The 17,896-nt window shown below is 49.9% G+C and overlaps 2 protein-coding genes across 10 annotated transcripts in view; one reads left to right on the top strand and one right to left on the bottom strand.

Annotated features, from left to right (window-relative positions):
• The window catches only part of USP20 (ubiquitin specific peptidase 20), a 114,247-nt gene extending 113,575 nt beyond the window's left edge, over positions 1 to 672 (bottom strand). The window contains exon 1 of one of the 2 annotated variants that reach the window (XM_088665275.1): positions 584 to 672. Coding sequence is in view for 1 of the 2 variants with exons in the window: in XM_088665273.1 (XP_088521399.1) it covers positions 345 to 423 (79 nt within the window). In the remaining variant the exon portion in view is untranslated. Of the gene's footprint in view, positions 1 to 344; positions 517 to 583 lie in introns of those variants that run through there. The other variant, XM_088665273.1, reaches the window with a different exon arrangement.
• Positions 1 to 17,896, top strand: part of LOC118083951 (lamin-A) — a 36,157-nt gene that overhangs the window by 8,027 nt on the left and 10,234 nt on the right. For 2 of the 8 annotated variants that reach the window (XM_088665306.1, XM_088665305.1), the window contains exons 1-4: positions 5,793 to 5,928; positions 10,043 to 10,360; positions 13,439 to 13,595; positions 15,484 to 15,609. In XM_088665306.1, coding sequence (XP_088521432.1) covers positions 10,077 to 10,360; positions 13,439 to 13,595; positions 15,484 to 15,609 — 567 coding nt within the window. In that variant the 5' untranslated portion in view covers positions 5,793 to 5,928; positions 10,043 to 10,076. Of the gene's footprint in view, positions 1 to 5,792; positions 5,929 to 7,068; positions 7,295 to 8,192; positions 8,347 to 9,333; positions 9,868 to 10,042; positions 10,361 to 13,438; positions 13,596 to 15,483; positions 15,610 to 17,896 lie in introns of those variants that run through there. The other 6 variants (XM_060270444.2, XM_088665304.1, XM_060270443.2 and 3 more) reach the window with 5 other exon arrangements.

Genomic DNA, 17,896 nt, shown 5'->3' with positions numbered 1-17,896 from the left:
AGTTTCCTCTCTCCAGAGCCACCCTATCCACCCTTCCCCCCCTCAGAATGACAATTAATTTCCCCCAACCCTCCCCGCCCCCAATATCAATCTCAGCAGCCACAGCATCCCTCCCCACCCCCACCTTAATAGTCGCAGCTTGACACACACACACACACACACACACACCACCCCTTTTCCCGCCTCAGTTTCCCCTCAATATCTCCCCACACACAAACCCACTACCCTCCTTCCCCGACCTGCTTCAGTTTCCCCTCCCCTCGAGTCCTTTCCCCTCCCCACGAAGGGTCGTGGGATGATACCTCATATCTATTTCTTCCCCTCCCTCCCTCCCTCCCTCTCACCTGCTACAAAGTTTTTGAAAGCAGCCTGGAACAGCGATTTGGAGGGAAACCTCCTGCTAAAAACTACAACTCCCAGCATGCCAAGCGGTAGCTTCCGCGTTCTGAGCCCTTGCAAGTCCCTCCTTGCTTTGTGGGCGTTGTAGTTTCCCTTCCCCTTCCCCTCCTCCCAACGTCGTTAGAGACTGCCGTTTGCAGCTGTTTGCCGTGGTTTTTTTCCCTTTCCCTTCCCCTCCTCTCACTGTGTTATTAGAGACGGCTGTTGCCAGGGGCCGGGCCGTGGCGGGCCAGGAGCGCGTCCTGCTCAACTGTGGGTGGCTGGAGGAGGCACACAGAGAAGTGGTGAGACGGCGGTAGCCTTGGGGGGGGGGAGAGGCGGAGAGACGCTGGGAACTGATCAGGAAGAGGAGCAGAGAGAGCTGCCTCAGCCTGTAAGCCTTTGAGATGCAACCAACTGCAAATGGCCACGTGCAGTCTCTGCTGTCCAATCCCTGTGTCTCTGGGGGACATGCGCAGTGACCCAGGGACACACGGGACAACTGGACGCAGGGACAACATGGGCATTATTATATAGGACTAGTGTCATTCAGCCCGTTAAGTAAACGGGCGCTAGCCAGGCGGGAACGGAGGGGAAACCCTTGGACCGCGCAGGTGTCGCCTCCGTCGCCGCCTCCACTGGCGGGGATGTGCGTCGAGGGCCCCAGGCTCCCCCTGGGTGGTTTGCTGTGGCAGCGGGCGGGCGGTTTGTGTGTGAGCGTGTGTGTGTGTGTGTGTGTGTGTGAGAGAGAGAGAGAGAGAGAGAGAGAGAGAGAGAAGCGAGCGGGGCTTCTCTGGGATGCGCTGCTTGCGGGAGCTAAGGGGAAAAGAAGCAGCCGTGAGAGGGGAAAGTTGCGGCTGCGCTTCCCTCCAGTCGAGCGGGGAGTGGCGGCCAGAGCTTGAAGGGTGGGAGGGTGAGGGAGGGAAGGAGGCAGGTAGGAGGTCTGACATGGGGCAACTTCCCCTTCCCCTCAGAGTCGGACTCTCCCCCCCCTCCCCAAACCATTGCCAATTTTCCTCACAATTTTGTCTCCTTTCCTCTTCGGACACTACTCCCCCTTCTCATAACTCCACCTTCTCATAACTCCACCTTTCTTTATTTTTTCTTGAGGGGGGAATCCCCACTGGTGCCTTCCATTATGTTCTCTCAACACCGTTCAGGGGGGTGGGGGTGGGGAGTGTGTGTGTGTGTGCGTCTGCGTCCAGTCTCTGTGTCCAATCCCTGTGTCCGTGGGGCACATATGTGGTGTAAAATTTGTAAAAGAATCAGTGCATCACAGACGATAAAGGAAAAAGTGAACTGATCAACTGTGGCACATCCAAGAGAACCAATGCCATTTCTAATAGAACAGGGAAGTTTTAGGCCAGTATTTTATGCCAATCCTATTCATTTTAAGTTTTATTCTATGTTGTTTACTGCTCTTCCTCTAAAAAGCTATGGTCATGCAATGCCATGTGTATGTTTTCCAAAGAGGAAAATTTCCTCTCAGAAATATTCCTAAACTGCTTCTCTCCCACCCCACCCCACCCCCATTTAAAGGCTAGCCTAACATTGGTTTTGAAATCTGCAAATACTGGATAGAATCCAGGGCAAAGCAGCATTGTATGCAAAGTGTAACAAATACAGCTCCAAAAGAGCCAATTGAAAAATACAGGCAACAAATGGTGAAGTTTTTTTTCCTTCAATTTTGCATGCTGCTTTGTGATGGTTCCAATACCTAACTTTCCTGAAATGCATAGTACAGCCAGGGCAGTTTCTCCTTCAGTAACATACATAATCTAACAAATTCTGCTACATAGCAAATATCCAATCAGCAATTTTAATATCTACTTTAAAAAACAAAACACATCATGTCCTGAGGTGTTAAAATAATGTTGCTTGTGATTTCAGAAAGCCTTATTTGCTTGACTGTTTCGCTACAGGTGTCTTATAATCATTATATGGTGGGTATGTTTAGATAAAAGCTATGTGGTGCAGAAGTAGGTCCTCTCTGCGAGTGGGCGGACGGCACCAAGTGGGGACCCCGAGATACCGCCGAGCTTCCTGCTCTCGCTGCGGAGCTGCCCCAAAACTTCCAGCCACCGCCAGCTGAAGTGATCCAGAGCTCCCTGCCGCAGCCAGATCGAGCCCAAAGCTTTTGCACGAACACGCACACCCCGCACCGCTTCTTTCTCTTTTTCTCCCCAGCCCACCTCCCCCCACCATCCCTCATCCTCTCCTCCCCAAAGCAGTACAGTTGCAAGGAGACAGAAGAAGCAGGGTGGTTGAGAAGAGGAGAAAGAGGTGGAGGGTGGAGGTAGCTCCAGTTCATAGTCAGTGGAGAGTCCGTGCCAGGACTTCACAATCCCCAGTCATACACTGGACGAAAGGGAGCTGGCAATACAATTCACTGGGGTTTTCCTTTTTTTTCTTTTAAGGGCGATTTTACGCGCGGGGGGGGGGGCCTCCTTTCCCCCTGTCTCTCTTCCTTTCTCTCCCCATTGCTTTCAGCGCGACCAGCTTTGCTCTTGATCTCCATTCATGGGGCAGCAGCAGCAGCGTCAAGGAGATAAGAAAAGCAGGGGGGGGGGGTGAAGAGAAGAATATATATGTCCCCGCCCCCCCCCCCCAAGCTGCTGCCGCTTCGATACATGATAATATGTTTATATGATTAGCTGAGCCCAGGGGTGGGTAGAAGACAGAGAAAGAGAAAGAGAGGGGGTGGAGATTGGAGGAAGAGGTGAAGGCTGGAGGTAGCTCCAGTTCATAGTCAGTGGCGAGTCCGTGCCAGGACTTTGCAATCCCCAGTCAAATACTGGACGAAAGGGAGCTGGCAAAACAATTCATTATTATATAGGATGAATAAAAATTTATTTTCAAAAAGAAAAAGAAAATAACACTTGCAACTGTTAAGTATCTTATTTTTCCTTCTTTTAATAATTTCAATGGGAGGGTGACAAAAAATTGTCTTTGTCTCAGGGACAATTCACTCTGCCTTCCCTGGTTCTCAAAACAGCCAGTACGTTATCAGTTTGTCAAGGCCACTTTCTCAGGATACGTAACTTCCTGCAATTTCTCTCCAGCCAGTTGGAGTTGGCTGCTATGCCTAGGAGTAGGACAATTCAAGAAAGCAGAACGATGCATATGGTATGGTAATATATCAATAGAATCGTAGAATTGTAGTCGGAAGGGACCACAAGGGTCATCTAGTCCAACCCGCTGCAATGCAGGATTTTTTTCCTAAGGTGGGGCTTGAACCATGGTTGAAATATTATGCTGATATGCAGCAACGCCTCGGAGCCGTCGTGGCTGCGGCCGTGTCTTGCCTCGCCCTCGCCCGCCCTGCCACCCCTCTCGCCTGCCCGACCCTCCCGTCCTCTCCAGCCAAGCAGGGTAGCCGCCAACGCTACCAGCCCCAGAAGCACAAGGTGGCCGCTGCTGCCACCGCCACGATGTCATCAGGCCCGTTGGCCCTTTAGCCCCGCCCACTTATGGCCCCTCCCCTTCTGTGCCTTGGCCCCACCCCTGAACGACCATGGCTCGCCCCCCCCCTAGTTTTGATCCTGGCTACGCCCCTGCCCTTCCCCATCCCAGATATATAGGGTGAGAACTGGAAAGGCTTCGGGGGGGACCTGAAAATAGCAATCCAAATACCATACATATATCAGAAGAGCCTGCTGCTGGATCAGGACAGTGACCCATCTAGTTGAGCATCCTGTTCTCACAGTGACTGACCAGATGCCCCTTTTGGGAAACCTACAAGCAGGATCTGAGCACAGGAGCAGCCTTTCCCTTCCTGCAGTTCCCAGCAACTGGCATTCAGAAGCTGGCGCTGGATCTGGGCTGGATGCGGGAAGGATCTTTGGTAAGGTTGAACAAAGGCTGCTTGCAGGGATAAAATACACTTTATGTTGTGGGTTAAACCACTGAGCCTAGGGCAGCAGTTCAAAAGCACATTCTAACCCAGCAGTTCAAAAGCACATCAAAGTGCAAGTAGATAAATACCGTAGGTACCGCTACAGTGGGATGGTAAACGGTGTTTACGTGCGCTGCTCTGGTTCGCCAGAAGCGGCTTTGTCATGCTGGCCACATGACCTGGAAGCTGTATACCGGCTCCCTTGGCCAATAATGCAAAATGAGCGCTGCAACCCCAGAGTTGGTCACGACTGGACCTAATGGTCAGGGGTCCCTTTACCTTTAAGGCAGTACTGTAACCTCAACTCACTGTTTCTGCTGATGGAGCACATAGTGACTGCTAGAATGGCATTGTTTCTGGGGCTGGGATGGAAGGAAGTCAAACAGGTTGAACTACTTGTAATGTGAATGACTGTTAATATCTTTATGAAAAACTAGTGTAATTCAGCCCATTGAGTAAACGGGCGCTAGAACATCCCAGTGGTTAGAGAACATGGGTGTGCAATTATCATAGAATTGTATATAGTTGGAAGGGAACCCTAGGGGTCATCCAGTCCAATCCCCTTGCAGCCCACCCATAAGGTATTTCCCTGTTCCTCCTTCCTTGCTGCAGCGCCTCAAGTTTCCCCTCTGAATCCTTGCAGAGCCAGTGGCTAGAGAACATGGGTGTGCAGTGATCACAGAATTGTATAGAGTTGAAAGTTACCCCCAGGGGTCATCCAGTCCAACCCCCTGCAATGCAGGAGTCTCAGCCAAAGCATCCCTGACAGATGACCCCATCCAACCTCTGCTTGGAAACCTCCAACATTAACCTATCTCTGCTTCACTTCTCTCCCCCCCCCAAATCCCCCCAATTATCATAGAATTGTGTAGTTGGTAGTTGGAAGGGAACCCCAGGGGTCATCCAGCCCAACCCTCAACAGCCCATACGATATTCCCTCCCTCCCCCTCTGCTGCAGCACCTCAAGTTTCCTCTCTCCAGAGCCACCCTATCCACCCTTCCCCCCCTCAGAATGACAATTAATTTCCCCAACCCTCCCCGCCCCCAATATCAATCTCAGCAGCCACAGCATCCCTCCCCACCCCCACCTTAATAGTCGCAGCTTCACACACACACACACACACACACACACACACACACCACCCCTTTTCCCGCCTCAGTTTCCCCTCAATGTCTCCCCACACACAAACCCACTACCCTCCTTCCCCGACCTGCTTCAGTTTCCCCTCCCCTCGAGTCCTTTCCCCTCCCCACGAAGGGTCGTGGGATGATACCTCATATCTATTTCTTCCCCTCCCTCCCTCCCTCTCTCTCACCTGCTACAAAGTTTTTGAAAGCAGCCTGGAACAGCGATTTGGAGGGAAACCTCCTGCTAAAAACTACAACTCCCAGCATGCCAAGCGGTAGCTTCCGCGTTCTGAGCCCTTGCAAGTCCCTCCTTGCTTTGTGGGCGTTGTAGTTTCCCTTCCCCTTCCCCTCCTCCCAACGTCGTTAGAGACTGCCGTTTGCAGCTGTTTGCCGTGGTTTTTTTCCCTTTCCCTTCCCCTCCTCTCACTGTGTTATTAGAGACGGCTGTTGCCAGGGGCCGGGCCGCGGCGGGCCAGGAGCGCGTCCTGCTCAACTGTGGGTGGCTGGAGGAGGTGCACAGAGAAGTGGTGAGACAGCGGTAGCCTTGGGGGGGGGGGAGAGGCGGAGAGACGCTGGGAACTGATCAGGAAGAGGAGCAGAGAGAGCTGCCTCAGCCTGTAAGCCTTTGAGATGCAACCAACTGCAAATGGCCACGTGCAGTCTCTGCTGTCCAATCCCTGTGTCTCTGGGGGACATGCGCAGTAGCCCAGGGACACACGGGACAGCTTGGACGCAGGGACAACTTGCATATTATTATATAGGATTGTATATAGTTGGAAGGGAACCCTAGGGGTCATCCAGTCCAATCCCCTTGCAGCCCACCCATAAGGTATTTCCCTGTTCCTCCTTCCTTGCTGCAGCGCCTCAAGTTTCCCCTCTGAATCCTTGCAGAGCCAGTGGCTAGAGAAAATGGGTGTGCAGTGATCACAGAATTGTATAGAGTTGAAAGTTACCCCCAGGGGTCATCCAGTCCAACCCCCTGCAATGCAGGAGTCTCAGCCAAAGCATCCCTGACAGATGACCCCATCCAACCTCTGCTTGGAAACCTCCAACATTAACCTATCTCTGCTTCACTTCTCTCCCCCCCCCAAATCCCCCCAATTATCATAGAATTGTGTAGTTGGTAGTTGGAAGGGAACCCCAGGGGTCATCCAGCCCAACCCTCAACAGCCCATACGATATTCCCTCCCTCCCCCTCTGCTGCAGCACCTCAAGTTTCCTCTCTCCAGAGCCACCCTATCCACCCTTCCCCCCCTCAGAATGACAATTAATTTCCCCAACCCTCCCCGCCCCCAATATCAATCTCAGCAGCCACAGCATCCCTCCCCACCCCCACCTTAATAGTCGCAGCTTGACACACACACACACACACACACACCACCCCTTTTCCCGCCTCAGTTTCCCCTCAATATCTCCCCACACACAAACCCACTACCCTCCTTCCCCGACCTGCTTCAGTTTCCCCTCCCCTCGAGTCCTTTCCCCTCCCCACGAAGGGTCGTGGGATGATACCTCATATCTATTTCTTCCCCTCCCTCCCTCCCTCCCTCTCACCTGCTACAAAGTTTTTGAAAGCAGCCTGGAACAGCGATTTGGAGGGAAACCTCCTGCTAAAAACTACAACTCCCAGCATGCCAAGCGGTAGCTTCCGCGTTCTGAGCCCTTGCAAGTCCCTCCTTGCTTTGTGGGCGTTGTAGTTTCCCTTCCCCTTCCCCTCCTCCCAACGTCGTTAGAGACTGCCGTTTGCAGCTGTTTGCCGTGGTTTTTTTCCCTTTCCCTTCCCCTCCTCTCACTGTGTTATTAGAGACGGCTGTTGCCAGGGGCCGGGCCGTGGCGGGCCAGGAGCGCGTCCTGCTCAACTGTGGGTGGCTGGAGGAGGCACACAGAGAAGTGGTGAGACGGCGGTAGCCTTGGGGGGGGGGGAGAGGCGGAGAGACGCTGGGAACTGATCAGGAAGAGGAGCAGAGAGAGCTGCCTCAGCCTGTAAGCCTTTGAGATGCAACCAACTGCAAATGGCCACGTGCAGTCTCTGCTGTCCAATCCCTGTGTCTCTGGGGGACATGCGCAGTGACCCAGGGACACACGGGACAACTGGACGCAGGGACAACATGGGCATTATTATATAGGACTAGTGTCATTCAGCCCGTTAAGTAAACGGGCGCTAGCCAGGCGGGAACGGAGGGGAAACCCTTGGACCGCGCAGGTGTCGCCTCCGTCGCCGCCTCCACTGGCGGGGATGTGCGTCGAGGGCCCCAGGCTCCCCCTGGGTGGTTTGCTGTGGCAGCGGGCGGGCGGTTTGTGTGTGAGCGTGTGTGTGTGTGTGTGTGTGTGAGAGAGAGAGAGAGAGAGAGAGAGAGAGAAGCGAGCGGGGCTTCTCTGGGATGCGCTGCTTGCGGGAGCTAAGGGGAAAAGAAGCAGCCGTGAGAGGGGAAAGTTGCGGCTGCGCTTCCCTCCAGTCGAGCGGGGAGTGGCGGCCAGAGCTTGAAGGGTGGGAGGGTGAGGGAGGGAAGGAGGCAGGTAGGAGGTCTGACATGGGGCAACTTCCCCTTCCCCTCAGAGTCGGACTCTCCCCCCCCTCCCCAAACCATTGCCAATTTTCCTCACAATTTTGTCTCCTTTCCTCTTCGGACACTACTCCCCCTTCTCATAACTCCACCTTCTCATAACTCCACCTTTCTTTATTTTTTCTTGAGGGGGGAATCCCCACTGGTGCCTTCCATTATGTTCTCTCAACACCGTTCAGGGGGGTGGGGGTGGGGAGTGTGTGTGTGTGTGCGTCTGCGTCCAGTCTCTGTGTCCAATCCCTGTGTCCGTGGGGCACATATGTGGTGTAAAATTTGTAAAAGAATCAGTGCATCACAGACGATAAAGGAAAAAGTGAACTGATCAACTGTGGCACATCCAAGAGAACCAATGCCATTTCTAATAGAACAGGGAAGTTTTAGGCCAGTATTTTATGCCAATCCTATTCATTTTAAGTTTTATTCTATGTTGTTTACTGCTCTTCCTCTAAAAAGCTATGGTCATGCAATGCCATGTGTATGTTTTCCAAAGAGGAAAATTTCCTCTCAGAAATATTCCTAAACTGCTTCTCTCCCACCCCACCCCACCCCCATTTAAAGGCTAGCCTAACATTGGTTTTGAAATCTGCAAATACTGGATAGAATCCAGGGCAAAGCAGCATTGTATGCAAAGTGTAACAAATACAGCTCCAAAAGAGCCAATTGAAAAATACAGGCAACAAATGGTGAAGTTTTTTTTCCTTCAATTTTGCATGCTGCTTTGTGATGGTTCCAATACCTAACTTTCCTGAAATGCATAGTACAGCCAGGGCAGTTTCTCCTTCAGTAACATACATAATCTAACAAATTCTGCTACATAGCAAATATCCAATCAGCAATTTTAATATCTACTTTAAAAAACAAAACACATCATGTCCTGAGGTGTTAAAATAATGTTGCTTGTGATTTCAGAAAGCCTTATTTGCTTGACAGTTTCGCTACAGGTGTCTTATAATCATTATATGGTGGGTATGTTTAGATAAAAGCTATGTGGTGCAGAAGTAGGTCCTCTCTGCGAGTGGGCGGACGGCACCAAGTGGGGACCCCGAGATACCGCCGAGCTTCCTGCTCTCGCTGCGGAGCTGCCCCAAAACTTCCAGCCACCGCCAGCTGAAGTGATCCAGAGCTCCCTGCCGCAGCCAGATCGAGCCCAAAGCTTTTGCACGAACACGCACACCCCGCACCGCTTCTTTCTCTTTTTCTCCCCAGCCCACCTCCCCCCACCATCCCTCATCCTCTCCTCCCCAAAGCAGTACAGTTGCAAGGAGACAGAAGAAGCAGGGTGGTTGAGAAGAGGAGAAAGAGGTGGAGGGTGGAGGTAGCTCCAGTTCATAGTCAGTGGAGAGTCCGTGCCAGGACTTCACAATCCCCAGTCATACACTGGACGAAAGGGAGCTGGCAATACAATTCACTGGGGTTTTCCTTTTTTTTCTTTTAAGGGCGATTTTACGCGCGGGGGGGGGGGCCCTCCTTTCCCCCTGTCTCTCTTCCTTTCTCTCCCCATTGCTTTCAGCGCGACCAGCTTTGCTCTTGATCTCCATTCATGGGGCAGCAGCAGCAGCAGCGTCAAGGAGATAAGAAAAGCAGGGGGGGGTGAAGAGAAGAATATATATGTCCCCGCCCCCCCAAGCTGCTGCCGCTTCGATACATGATAATATGTTTATATGATTAGCTGAGCCCAGGGGTGGGTAGAAGACAGAGAAAGAGAAAGAGAGGGGGTGGAGATTGGAGGAAGAGGTGAAGGCTGGAGGTAGCTCCAGTTCATAGTCAGTGGCGAGTCCGTGCCAGGACTTTGCAATCCCCAGTCAAATACTGGACGAAAGGGAGCTGGCAAAACAATTCATTATTATATAGGATGAATAAAAATTTATTTTCAAAAAGAAAAAGAAAATAACACTTGCAACTGTTAAGTATCTTATTTTTCCTTCTTTTAATAATTTCAATGGGAGGGTGACAAAAAATTGTCTTTGTCTCAGGGACAATTCACTCTGCCTTCCCTGGTTCTCAAAACAGCCAGTACGTTATCAGTTTGTCAAGGCCACTTTCTCAGGATACGTAACTTCCTGCAATTTCTCTCCAGCCAGTTTACCATTGCAGCCAGCAGCTACGGTACAATGTCGGAGAGTATTCCTACCGTGCAGCAGCAGCAGGAGCTGCTGCGGCAATTCAATGAGCGCCTAGCCATCTACCTCGAGCGTGTCCGCAGCCTGGAAGCAAGCAACAGATTGCTTCGCTGGTGTGAAGAAGACAGTCGGGCTCAGCTGAGTAGAGTACGTAGCGACTATGCGAAAGAGCTGGCCGCGGAGCGCGAGAACCTCAACAGGCAAGTATTGCAAAGGGCAACTCTGCAAGTCGAGCTGGAGAGCCTGCAGAAGGAGCACAGCCTGCTGGTCTCCAGGTGAGTGCCTTCCTTCATCTCGCTCTCTTTTCTTCTTAAAACAATGGCTCTTAGATTTCAAGTTTTCTGAAGTTAAAGGTGTCCATGGGTGGAGTCGGTGAGGGGGCAGTTGTGGGGGGCTTTCATCCCTCCTTCATGCATGGAAATAAAGCGGCAGCCTCTCTCTCTCTCTCTCTCTCTCTCTCTCTCTCTCTCTCTCTCTCTCCCCACTCACCTCTGTGCTCCCTCCCCATCTCCCTCTCCCCACTTCTCCTCCCCTTATTCCCCACATCGTCTTCTTCTTCAAGAGCTAACTGCAGTTTTTATGCTTCAACGACAGAGCTTGTGACAAGGGCGTAGCCAGGATCAAAACTAGGGGGGGGCAAGCCATGATCATTCAGGGGCGGGGCCACAAAGTGGGAACGTGGGCGGGGCTACAGGGCCAGCTGGCCTGACGACATCGTGGTGGTGGCAGCGGCGGCAGCGGCCACCTTGTGCTTCTGGGGCTGGCAACGGCGGCGGCTACCCTGCTTGGCTGGAGAGGACGGGAGGGTCGGGCAGGCAAGAGGGGGTGACAGGGTGGGCGAGGGCAAGGCAAGGCACGGCCGCAGTCATGACGGCTCCGAGGCGTTGCTGCATATCAGCATAATATTTCAACCATGTTGTGGGTTCAAGCCCCACCTTAGGAAAAAATTCCTGCATTGCAGGGGGTTGGACTAGATGACCCTTGTGGTCCCTTCCGACTACAATTCTATGATTCTATTGATATATTGCCATAGCATATGCATCATTCTGCTTTCTTGAATTGTCCTACTCCTAGGCATAGCAGCCAACTCCTAGAGGCCTAGGTGCCTCCCCCCCCCAAATACTAGTAAATACCGTATGTGAAAGAGTCATCCCCCCCCATGTTGATGGGCTTTCTATGTGGGGCTTATCTGCCCCCCCATATTTTATTAAGAATGGAAGAGGGAGGGAAGGAAGGAAGAAATAGAGAGAGGGATAACTCATATTTGTGGGTGTCTCTGGGTGACGCTGTGATGCTGGAACTCTGCAGCAAGAGGACGGGAGGGTCGGGCAGGCGAGAGGGGGTGGCAGGGCGGGTGAGGGCGAGGGAAGGCACGGCCGCAGTCATGACAGCTCCGAGGCGTTGCTGCATATCAGCATAATATTTCAACCATGTTGTGGGTTCAAGCCCCACCTTGGGGGAAAAATCCTGTATTGCAGGGGGTTGGACTAGATGACCCTTGTGGTCCCTTCCGACTACAATTCTATGATTCCATTGATATATTACCATAGCATATGCATCATTCTGCTTTCTTGAATTGTCCTACTCCTAGGCATAGCAGCCAAATCCTAGAGGCCTAGGTGCCTCTCCCCCCCCCAATTACTGGTAAATACCGTATTTGAAAGAGTCACCCCCCCCATTTTGATGGGCTTTCTATGTGGGGCTTATCTGCCCCCCCCCAGTATTTTATTAAGGATGGAAGAGGGAGGGAAGGAAGGAATAATAGAGAGAGGGATACCTCATATTTGTGGGTGCCTCTGGGTGATGCTGTGAAGCTGGAACTCTGCAGCAAGAGGATGGGAGGGTCGGGCAGGGGAGAGGGGGTGGCAGGGCAGGCGAGGGCGAGGCAAGACAGGGCCGCAGTCTCGATGGCTCCGAGGCGTTGCTGCATATCAGCATAATATTTCAACCATGTTGTGGGTTCAAGCCCCACATTGGGGAAAAATTCCTGCATTGCAGGGGGTTGGACTAGATGACCCTTGTGGTCCCTTCCGCCTACAATTCCATGATTCTATTGATATATTACCATAGCATATGCATGATTCTGCTTTCTTGAATTGTCCTAGGCATAGCAGCCAACTCCTAGAGGCCTAGGTGCCTCCCCCCCCCAAAAGAAATTACTGGTAAATACTGTATTTTAAAGAGTCCTCCCCCCCCCATGTTGATAGGCTTTCTATGTGGGGCTTATCTGCCCCCCCCCAGTATTTTATTGAGGATGGAAGAGGGAGGAAAGGAAGGAAGAAATAGAGAGAGGGATAACTCACATTTGTGGGTGCCTCTGGGTGACGCTGTGATGCTAGAACTCTGCAGCAAGAGGAAGATACCGGTACACCTGTACAGGAGCCTTGTAAGCAGCTTTCTCTCTGCTTGATTTACAGCAGGCACGTCCAACAGGTAGATTGTGATCTACCAGTAGATCACTGGATGTCTGTGGTAGATCACTGCTAGATCACTGGCACCCCTAAAAAAAGCTCACCCAAATTTTTCCTCCTCCCTAAAAAAAGCTGAACTATGACCTGAAGCCCTAAACAAAAATGGGCCTCCCTCCCTCCTAAAAGAAGCTCAACAAGTTTGACCTAAACCCCCCAAAACAGGGCTTCCCTTCCTTAAAAAAACTCAACAGCTTTGACCTGAACCCCCCAAAAGGGGGTAGATCACTCCCAGTTTTTAACTCTGTGAGTAGATCAGAGTCTCTTGGGAGGTGGCCACCCCTGATTTACAGTATACAGATGCAGGAGGAGGGGCAGACTGGAACACCAATGCTTTTTATAAACATCACTGTGTCTGTCAAAGCTACAGCCCCCCCCCCCTTCTTATTCACTTCCTTTTAGCCTTGCAGGGCCACCTTAGTCAAATTGAATCCTCTGCACCCTCATTAAATCGCCAATAGAACTGTTAATGCGATCCCTGAATGCCCATTAACTCCTCCCACTGAATAACAATAGGGTGAATAGGGTGAACCTTGCCTGAAGGGATATTCTGCTCCATTGTCTTAACTGCTTAAGTACCGGTAGCCACTTTGCTTTATTTATTTGATGTGTTTTTGTTACAGCTGTGTTCCCGCCCCCAGCAAGTGGAGAGCTGCTCTTGCTAAAGCAAAGCCCTTTCCACTTCAGTTTTTGGAGGGGCAAAGTATTGGTTATGGTCTGTAAAATACAATAATTTTTTGCTTCTGGGGGGGGGCAGCTGCCCCCCTGCCCCCCCCTGTCTACACCCATGGCTTGTGATATCCGAATTTGATTTAAAAATGCTAAAAGCCATACCTGTTGAGACGCAAAGCCTTCTGTTTACATTTGCAACCTGCTTGTTCTCAGGAATTCTAAAAATGAGAATGAATTAAGCCTGGCAGACGCTCGTGTGAACGGCCTCAATGCTCAGCTTCACTACAAAGAGGGCGAACTGATGACATCCTTGAGTAGAGAGCAAAGCCTGCAGAATGATCTTCAAGAGTCGGAGCATGAAATTGCCTCTGTAAGGGTTTGTTTTGTAAAGTCTAAAAACTGTCCTGCTGAAATGACAAAGGTTGTTAATAGATATTCAGGTCACAAGTAAAATGTTCTGTGCATTTTGAGAGGTGAGAAGTTCCAGGGGCAGCAGAGCTTACCTGGATTTGGAAGGTCACTGGGGGCTTATGGAGCCTTTTGATATCTAAGGCCTCCTTGTGCCCCTGTCTGGGCACTGCAGTCGCACTCACCTGATTTCCCCTCCACAACTGATAGGAGCTTTGTTTTTACCTCCTCCTTTTTTACCTTTGTTTTTACCTCCTCCCATACTGTGGTCCCAATTAAATTTGCCCCCTGGAAGCTGCTCCCTCCCCCCCCCCAGAAGTGAAGTTGCTCCTGAGTCCGATAGTAGTTTCCAAACTTGGATGGGGAAGGGGCTCTCGCCATGGTTTTATTGCAAAGTTACAGCCCTGCAATGGCACATCTAAAAATGTACACTTTGGCTGGGTACAGAACATGCATTTAAAGCACAGTTCCTCCCTGCACCCAAAGAACCTTGGGAATTATACTTTAAGGGTGCTGAGAATGGTAGCTCTGTGAGGGTTAAACCAGGATTTTTTGAGTGGTGGGGCAAGTATATAGTCTGAATTCATCCTAAGACTCTTAAATTGTCAGAATATCTTAAACTGACCAAACTTACAGTTTTAATAAGAAATTATTCTAATGAGAAAATAAGGAGAGAGTGGGAAGCCATTATAAATTATATGAAGAGAACTGATTCCCAGATCCATACTTGGTTTAGCTTACCGTAGAATAAAAAAATCTCACAGGTAATTGGAATATTTAATCATTACAGACAACAATATGAGGAGTAAAGATCCACATGGAGTTAGTTGGAAGTCACTTTTTTATTCTTCTTATTTTTCTTATTCCGGGGGTATTATTTTTTGTTCCTTTTTCTTTTTTTAAAGGAGAATATGTTTTACATTTTTTATTGTAGTTTATGTTATTATGTTTATATCCTTGTAAATTTGTTTTTGTATTTTCTTCTGGTTTTGTATTATTTGTTCATTTTATTCAATGCTTGTTTGTATGATGAATAAGCAATATATATATATATATATATGGTAAAGGGACCCCTGACCATTAGGCCCAGTTATGACCAACTCTGGGATTGCAGCGCTCACCTCGAGTTATTGGCCAAGGGAGCCGGCGTACAGCTTCCAGGTCATGTGGCCAGCATGACAAAGCTGCTTCTGGCGAACCAGAGCAGCACCATAGCTGCCAAGTTTTCCCTTTTCTCGCGAGGAAGCCTATTCAGCATAAGGGAAAATCCCTTTTAAAAAGGGATAACTTGGCAGCTATGAGCAGCACACGGAAACGCCGTTTACCTTCCCACTGTAGCAGTACCTATTTATCTACTTGCACTTTGACTTGCTTTTGAACTGCTAGGTTGGCAGGAGTTGGGACCTACATATATATATGTAGCCTCACATTTTCTAGGACATAGTCTGAAAGCTATGGCCTAACTAACCAGTGCTTTTTTTTCCCCCAGCCGGAACTCACCAAAAATCAGTTCTGGCACCTCTCAGGTGGGCAACATTGCCATTATAAGAGAACAAGGGATGTGTCCATGGCGAGTTTCAGCACCTGTTTTTCCTAGAAAAATAGTACTGGGCCTAACACAAAGTCTGCACTAGCAGAAATCCAAAAAAGAAAGGCAGACGTACACAGATGCACAACTGATCCATTAATGTATTTTGCTCTCTGTGTCTACACCGGTCTATTCGAGTTCTGTTAAAACATGTTGGTTTCCCAAGGTTCTCCTTTTGGCTTATTAAGCACTGTAGCTGAACAGGAGTCTAGGAAGTATTTAAGGGAAGCACAAATCATTTGCTAACTTTCTCCTTTCCTAGCTCAAGGTAATGGTGAATGATTCCAAAAGCCAACTTCACAATGAGATGTTGAATAGAAAATATGCAGAAATGAAAGTGGAAACCCTGCAGAAAAAAGTGGCATTTCAAAAGACCCTCCATGAAGAGGTACGTACTTCTGCAATCTTAGACTTCCTTAATTCCAGCTGCTGTTTAACTTAAAACACTAAAATTAAGATCAATAACTTGGTGAAATAGTTTGATTTTTGTGACTCTATTAGTGGAGGGCCAAAAATGATGATAACCCTGGGTTACTGTGTTTTATTGTTCCTATTTTGCCCCTCTCCTAGCATGAATAGGATAATCCAGAGGTCCCCAAACTAAGAAGGCCCGGGGGCCGGATATAGCCCAATCGCCTTCTAAATCCCGCCCACAAACGGTCCAGGAATCAGCATGTTTTTACATGAGTAGAATGTGTCCTTTTATTTAAAATGCATCTCTGGGTTATTTGTGGGGCCTGCCTGGTGTTTTTACATGGGTAGAATGTGTCCTTTTATTTAAAACTAGCTGACCCGGCCAGTGGCCACGCATTGCTGTAGTTCTTTCCTGTGATCCCCCACACACCCTGTCCCGATCCATGACGTATCCTGCCCCTCCTCCCTCCACCCTTGCTCATCCCTGTGTTTCGGTAGGATACCTATCCCTTTGTTGTCCCTGGGGAATGTTGGCCCCTCCCCCATGTATCTCCATACCTTGGCCCCCACCCTTGGAGAAGGAACTGTTAGCTTCTAGTTTCTATTTCCCAGCATACAATCAGTAAAATGAAAAAAGTAACAAAAGGTTTAAAAACAGGGCCACATTATCTACCTGGAACGGGCCCTGTAAGGGCCTGGCAACAGAAGGCGCGTTCTGAAGCACCCGAGTTGTTCAGTTCCATAAAAAACCCAGGAAGTGGCAAGGGGAAGGTAGGGGATTGAAAATGGGGTGGGGGTGGCCACTGCAAATATCTGAGGACTTAAACTGGGGAGAGAAAGTGAATGGTTGTTGTTGTTTTTTAAAGAAGACACAGAGGCTTGCAATCAATAAGACATAGCCATAAAATAAGCCATAGCAGGATTTCTAAGCATTTGTGCAATATAAGCCATACCCCAAAAATAAGAAATAGTTATAGGCGCAGTTCTGGAGGGCCCCAAGGAAGAGGCAAGGCTGGACGCGTAATAAAAAATAAGACATCCCCTGAAAATAAGCCAATGTGGGTTTTTTTTTAGGAATAATAAATATAAGACGGTGTCTTATTTTTGGAGAAACACGGTAAAGCCTAGGTTAAAAGGGGCACGACTGCCCTTACTTAAAATGGCCGCCGGAGCCTCGCATGTGACACAACGGCCACTAAATTATAAAGCGAAAACCCCTTGCTGTGCCCCCAAGTGCGTGTTAGGAGAAATTATGAACGACTGCCTAATGCTCCCAGGCGTTTATTAATGCAGCCGCCGGGAGAGGCTTTGGGCTTGGGGTGGAATGGCTGTTTTCGTGGTTGCATGGCCTCCTGTTTTACAGGATCTCGTGGCAGAGGCGGGGTTTGTGGGTGTGGCGTGTTGTTGTGGCTAATCCCTGTGACTGCCCCCATGTGTCCCGATCCATGATCTATTCTGTTTGCCATCGTCCCCTCCATGACCGGTGTATCTCAAAACGTTTTGAAGGATGGTATTTATTTTTGTTTTGTGGATTTTGGGGGGTAGTGGTGCTAAATTGTAAAGTAAAAACCCCTTGCCGTGCCCCCAAGTGTGTTGCTGTGGGTAATCTACCCCCCCACCCTACGTCAGCCCATGACCTATTTGGGATCCTCCTCTCACCCACCTCCCACCCAGGGCTCCATTTGGGGTAGTATTTAAAGGGCTGTAGAGCTGGACCAAGGTTCAAGGTTTGTTGCTTTCTAATAAGCCTTGATCAGTAACTCTAGAGAAACAAGCCACAAACTTGGGTTTGGATCATACCTGCGAAGTCCTGGATGGAAAAATCCGGGACCGGCAGCCCGCAACACCGAAAGTTGCGTAGATGCAACTTGTGGTGGCGTTTTGCCCTTCTATGGGCACCAGAAAATGGCGGCGCCAGTGCCGGAAGTCGCTTCTACGCATGACCGGAAATGCGTAAAAGTGACTTCTGGCATCGGCGGCGCCATTTTCTGATGCCCATAGAAGGGCAAAGCAGCACCAGAAAAATGACCGCCGACAGAAGCGAATTTAAGGGAGAATAACAGGATAAAAACCTATACGGGAGACCACCGGGAAATGGTAGAAAAAAAGGAGGTTTCCCGGCGAAAACGGGATACTTGGCAGCTATGGTTTGGATGACGTGCTAAGCCACACTATGGCTTAGCTGGCAGCAGTTTAGCAGGACCAGAGGAGAAACAAAGTGGGCACAGTCTCGTCTCTGGGAGCCCACGGTTGTTCTAAGG

The sequence above is a fragment of the Zootoca vivipara genome, chromosome Z2 (assembly GCF_965207765.1).
Source record: "Zootoca vivipara chromosome Z2, rZooViv2.hap1.1, whole genome shotgun sequence".
NCBI lineage: Eukaryota > Metazoa > Chordata > Lepidosauria > Squamata > Lacertidae > Zootoca > Zootoca vivipara.
This window is presented reverse-complemented; position numbering and strand designations above follow the sequence as displayed.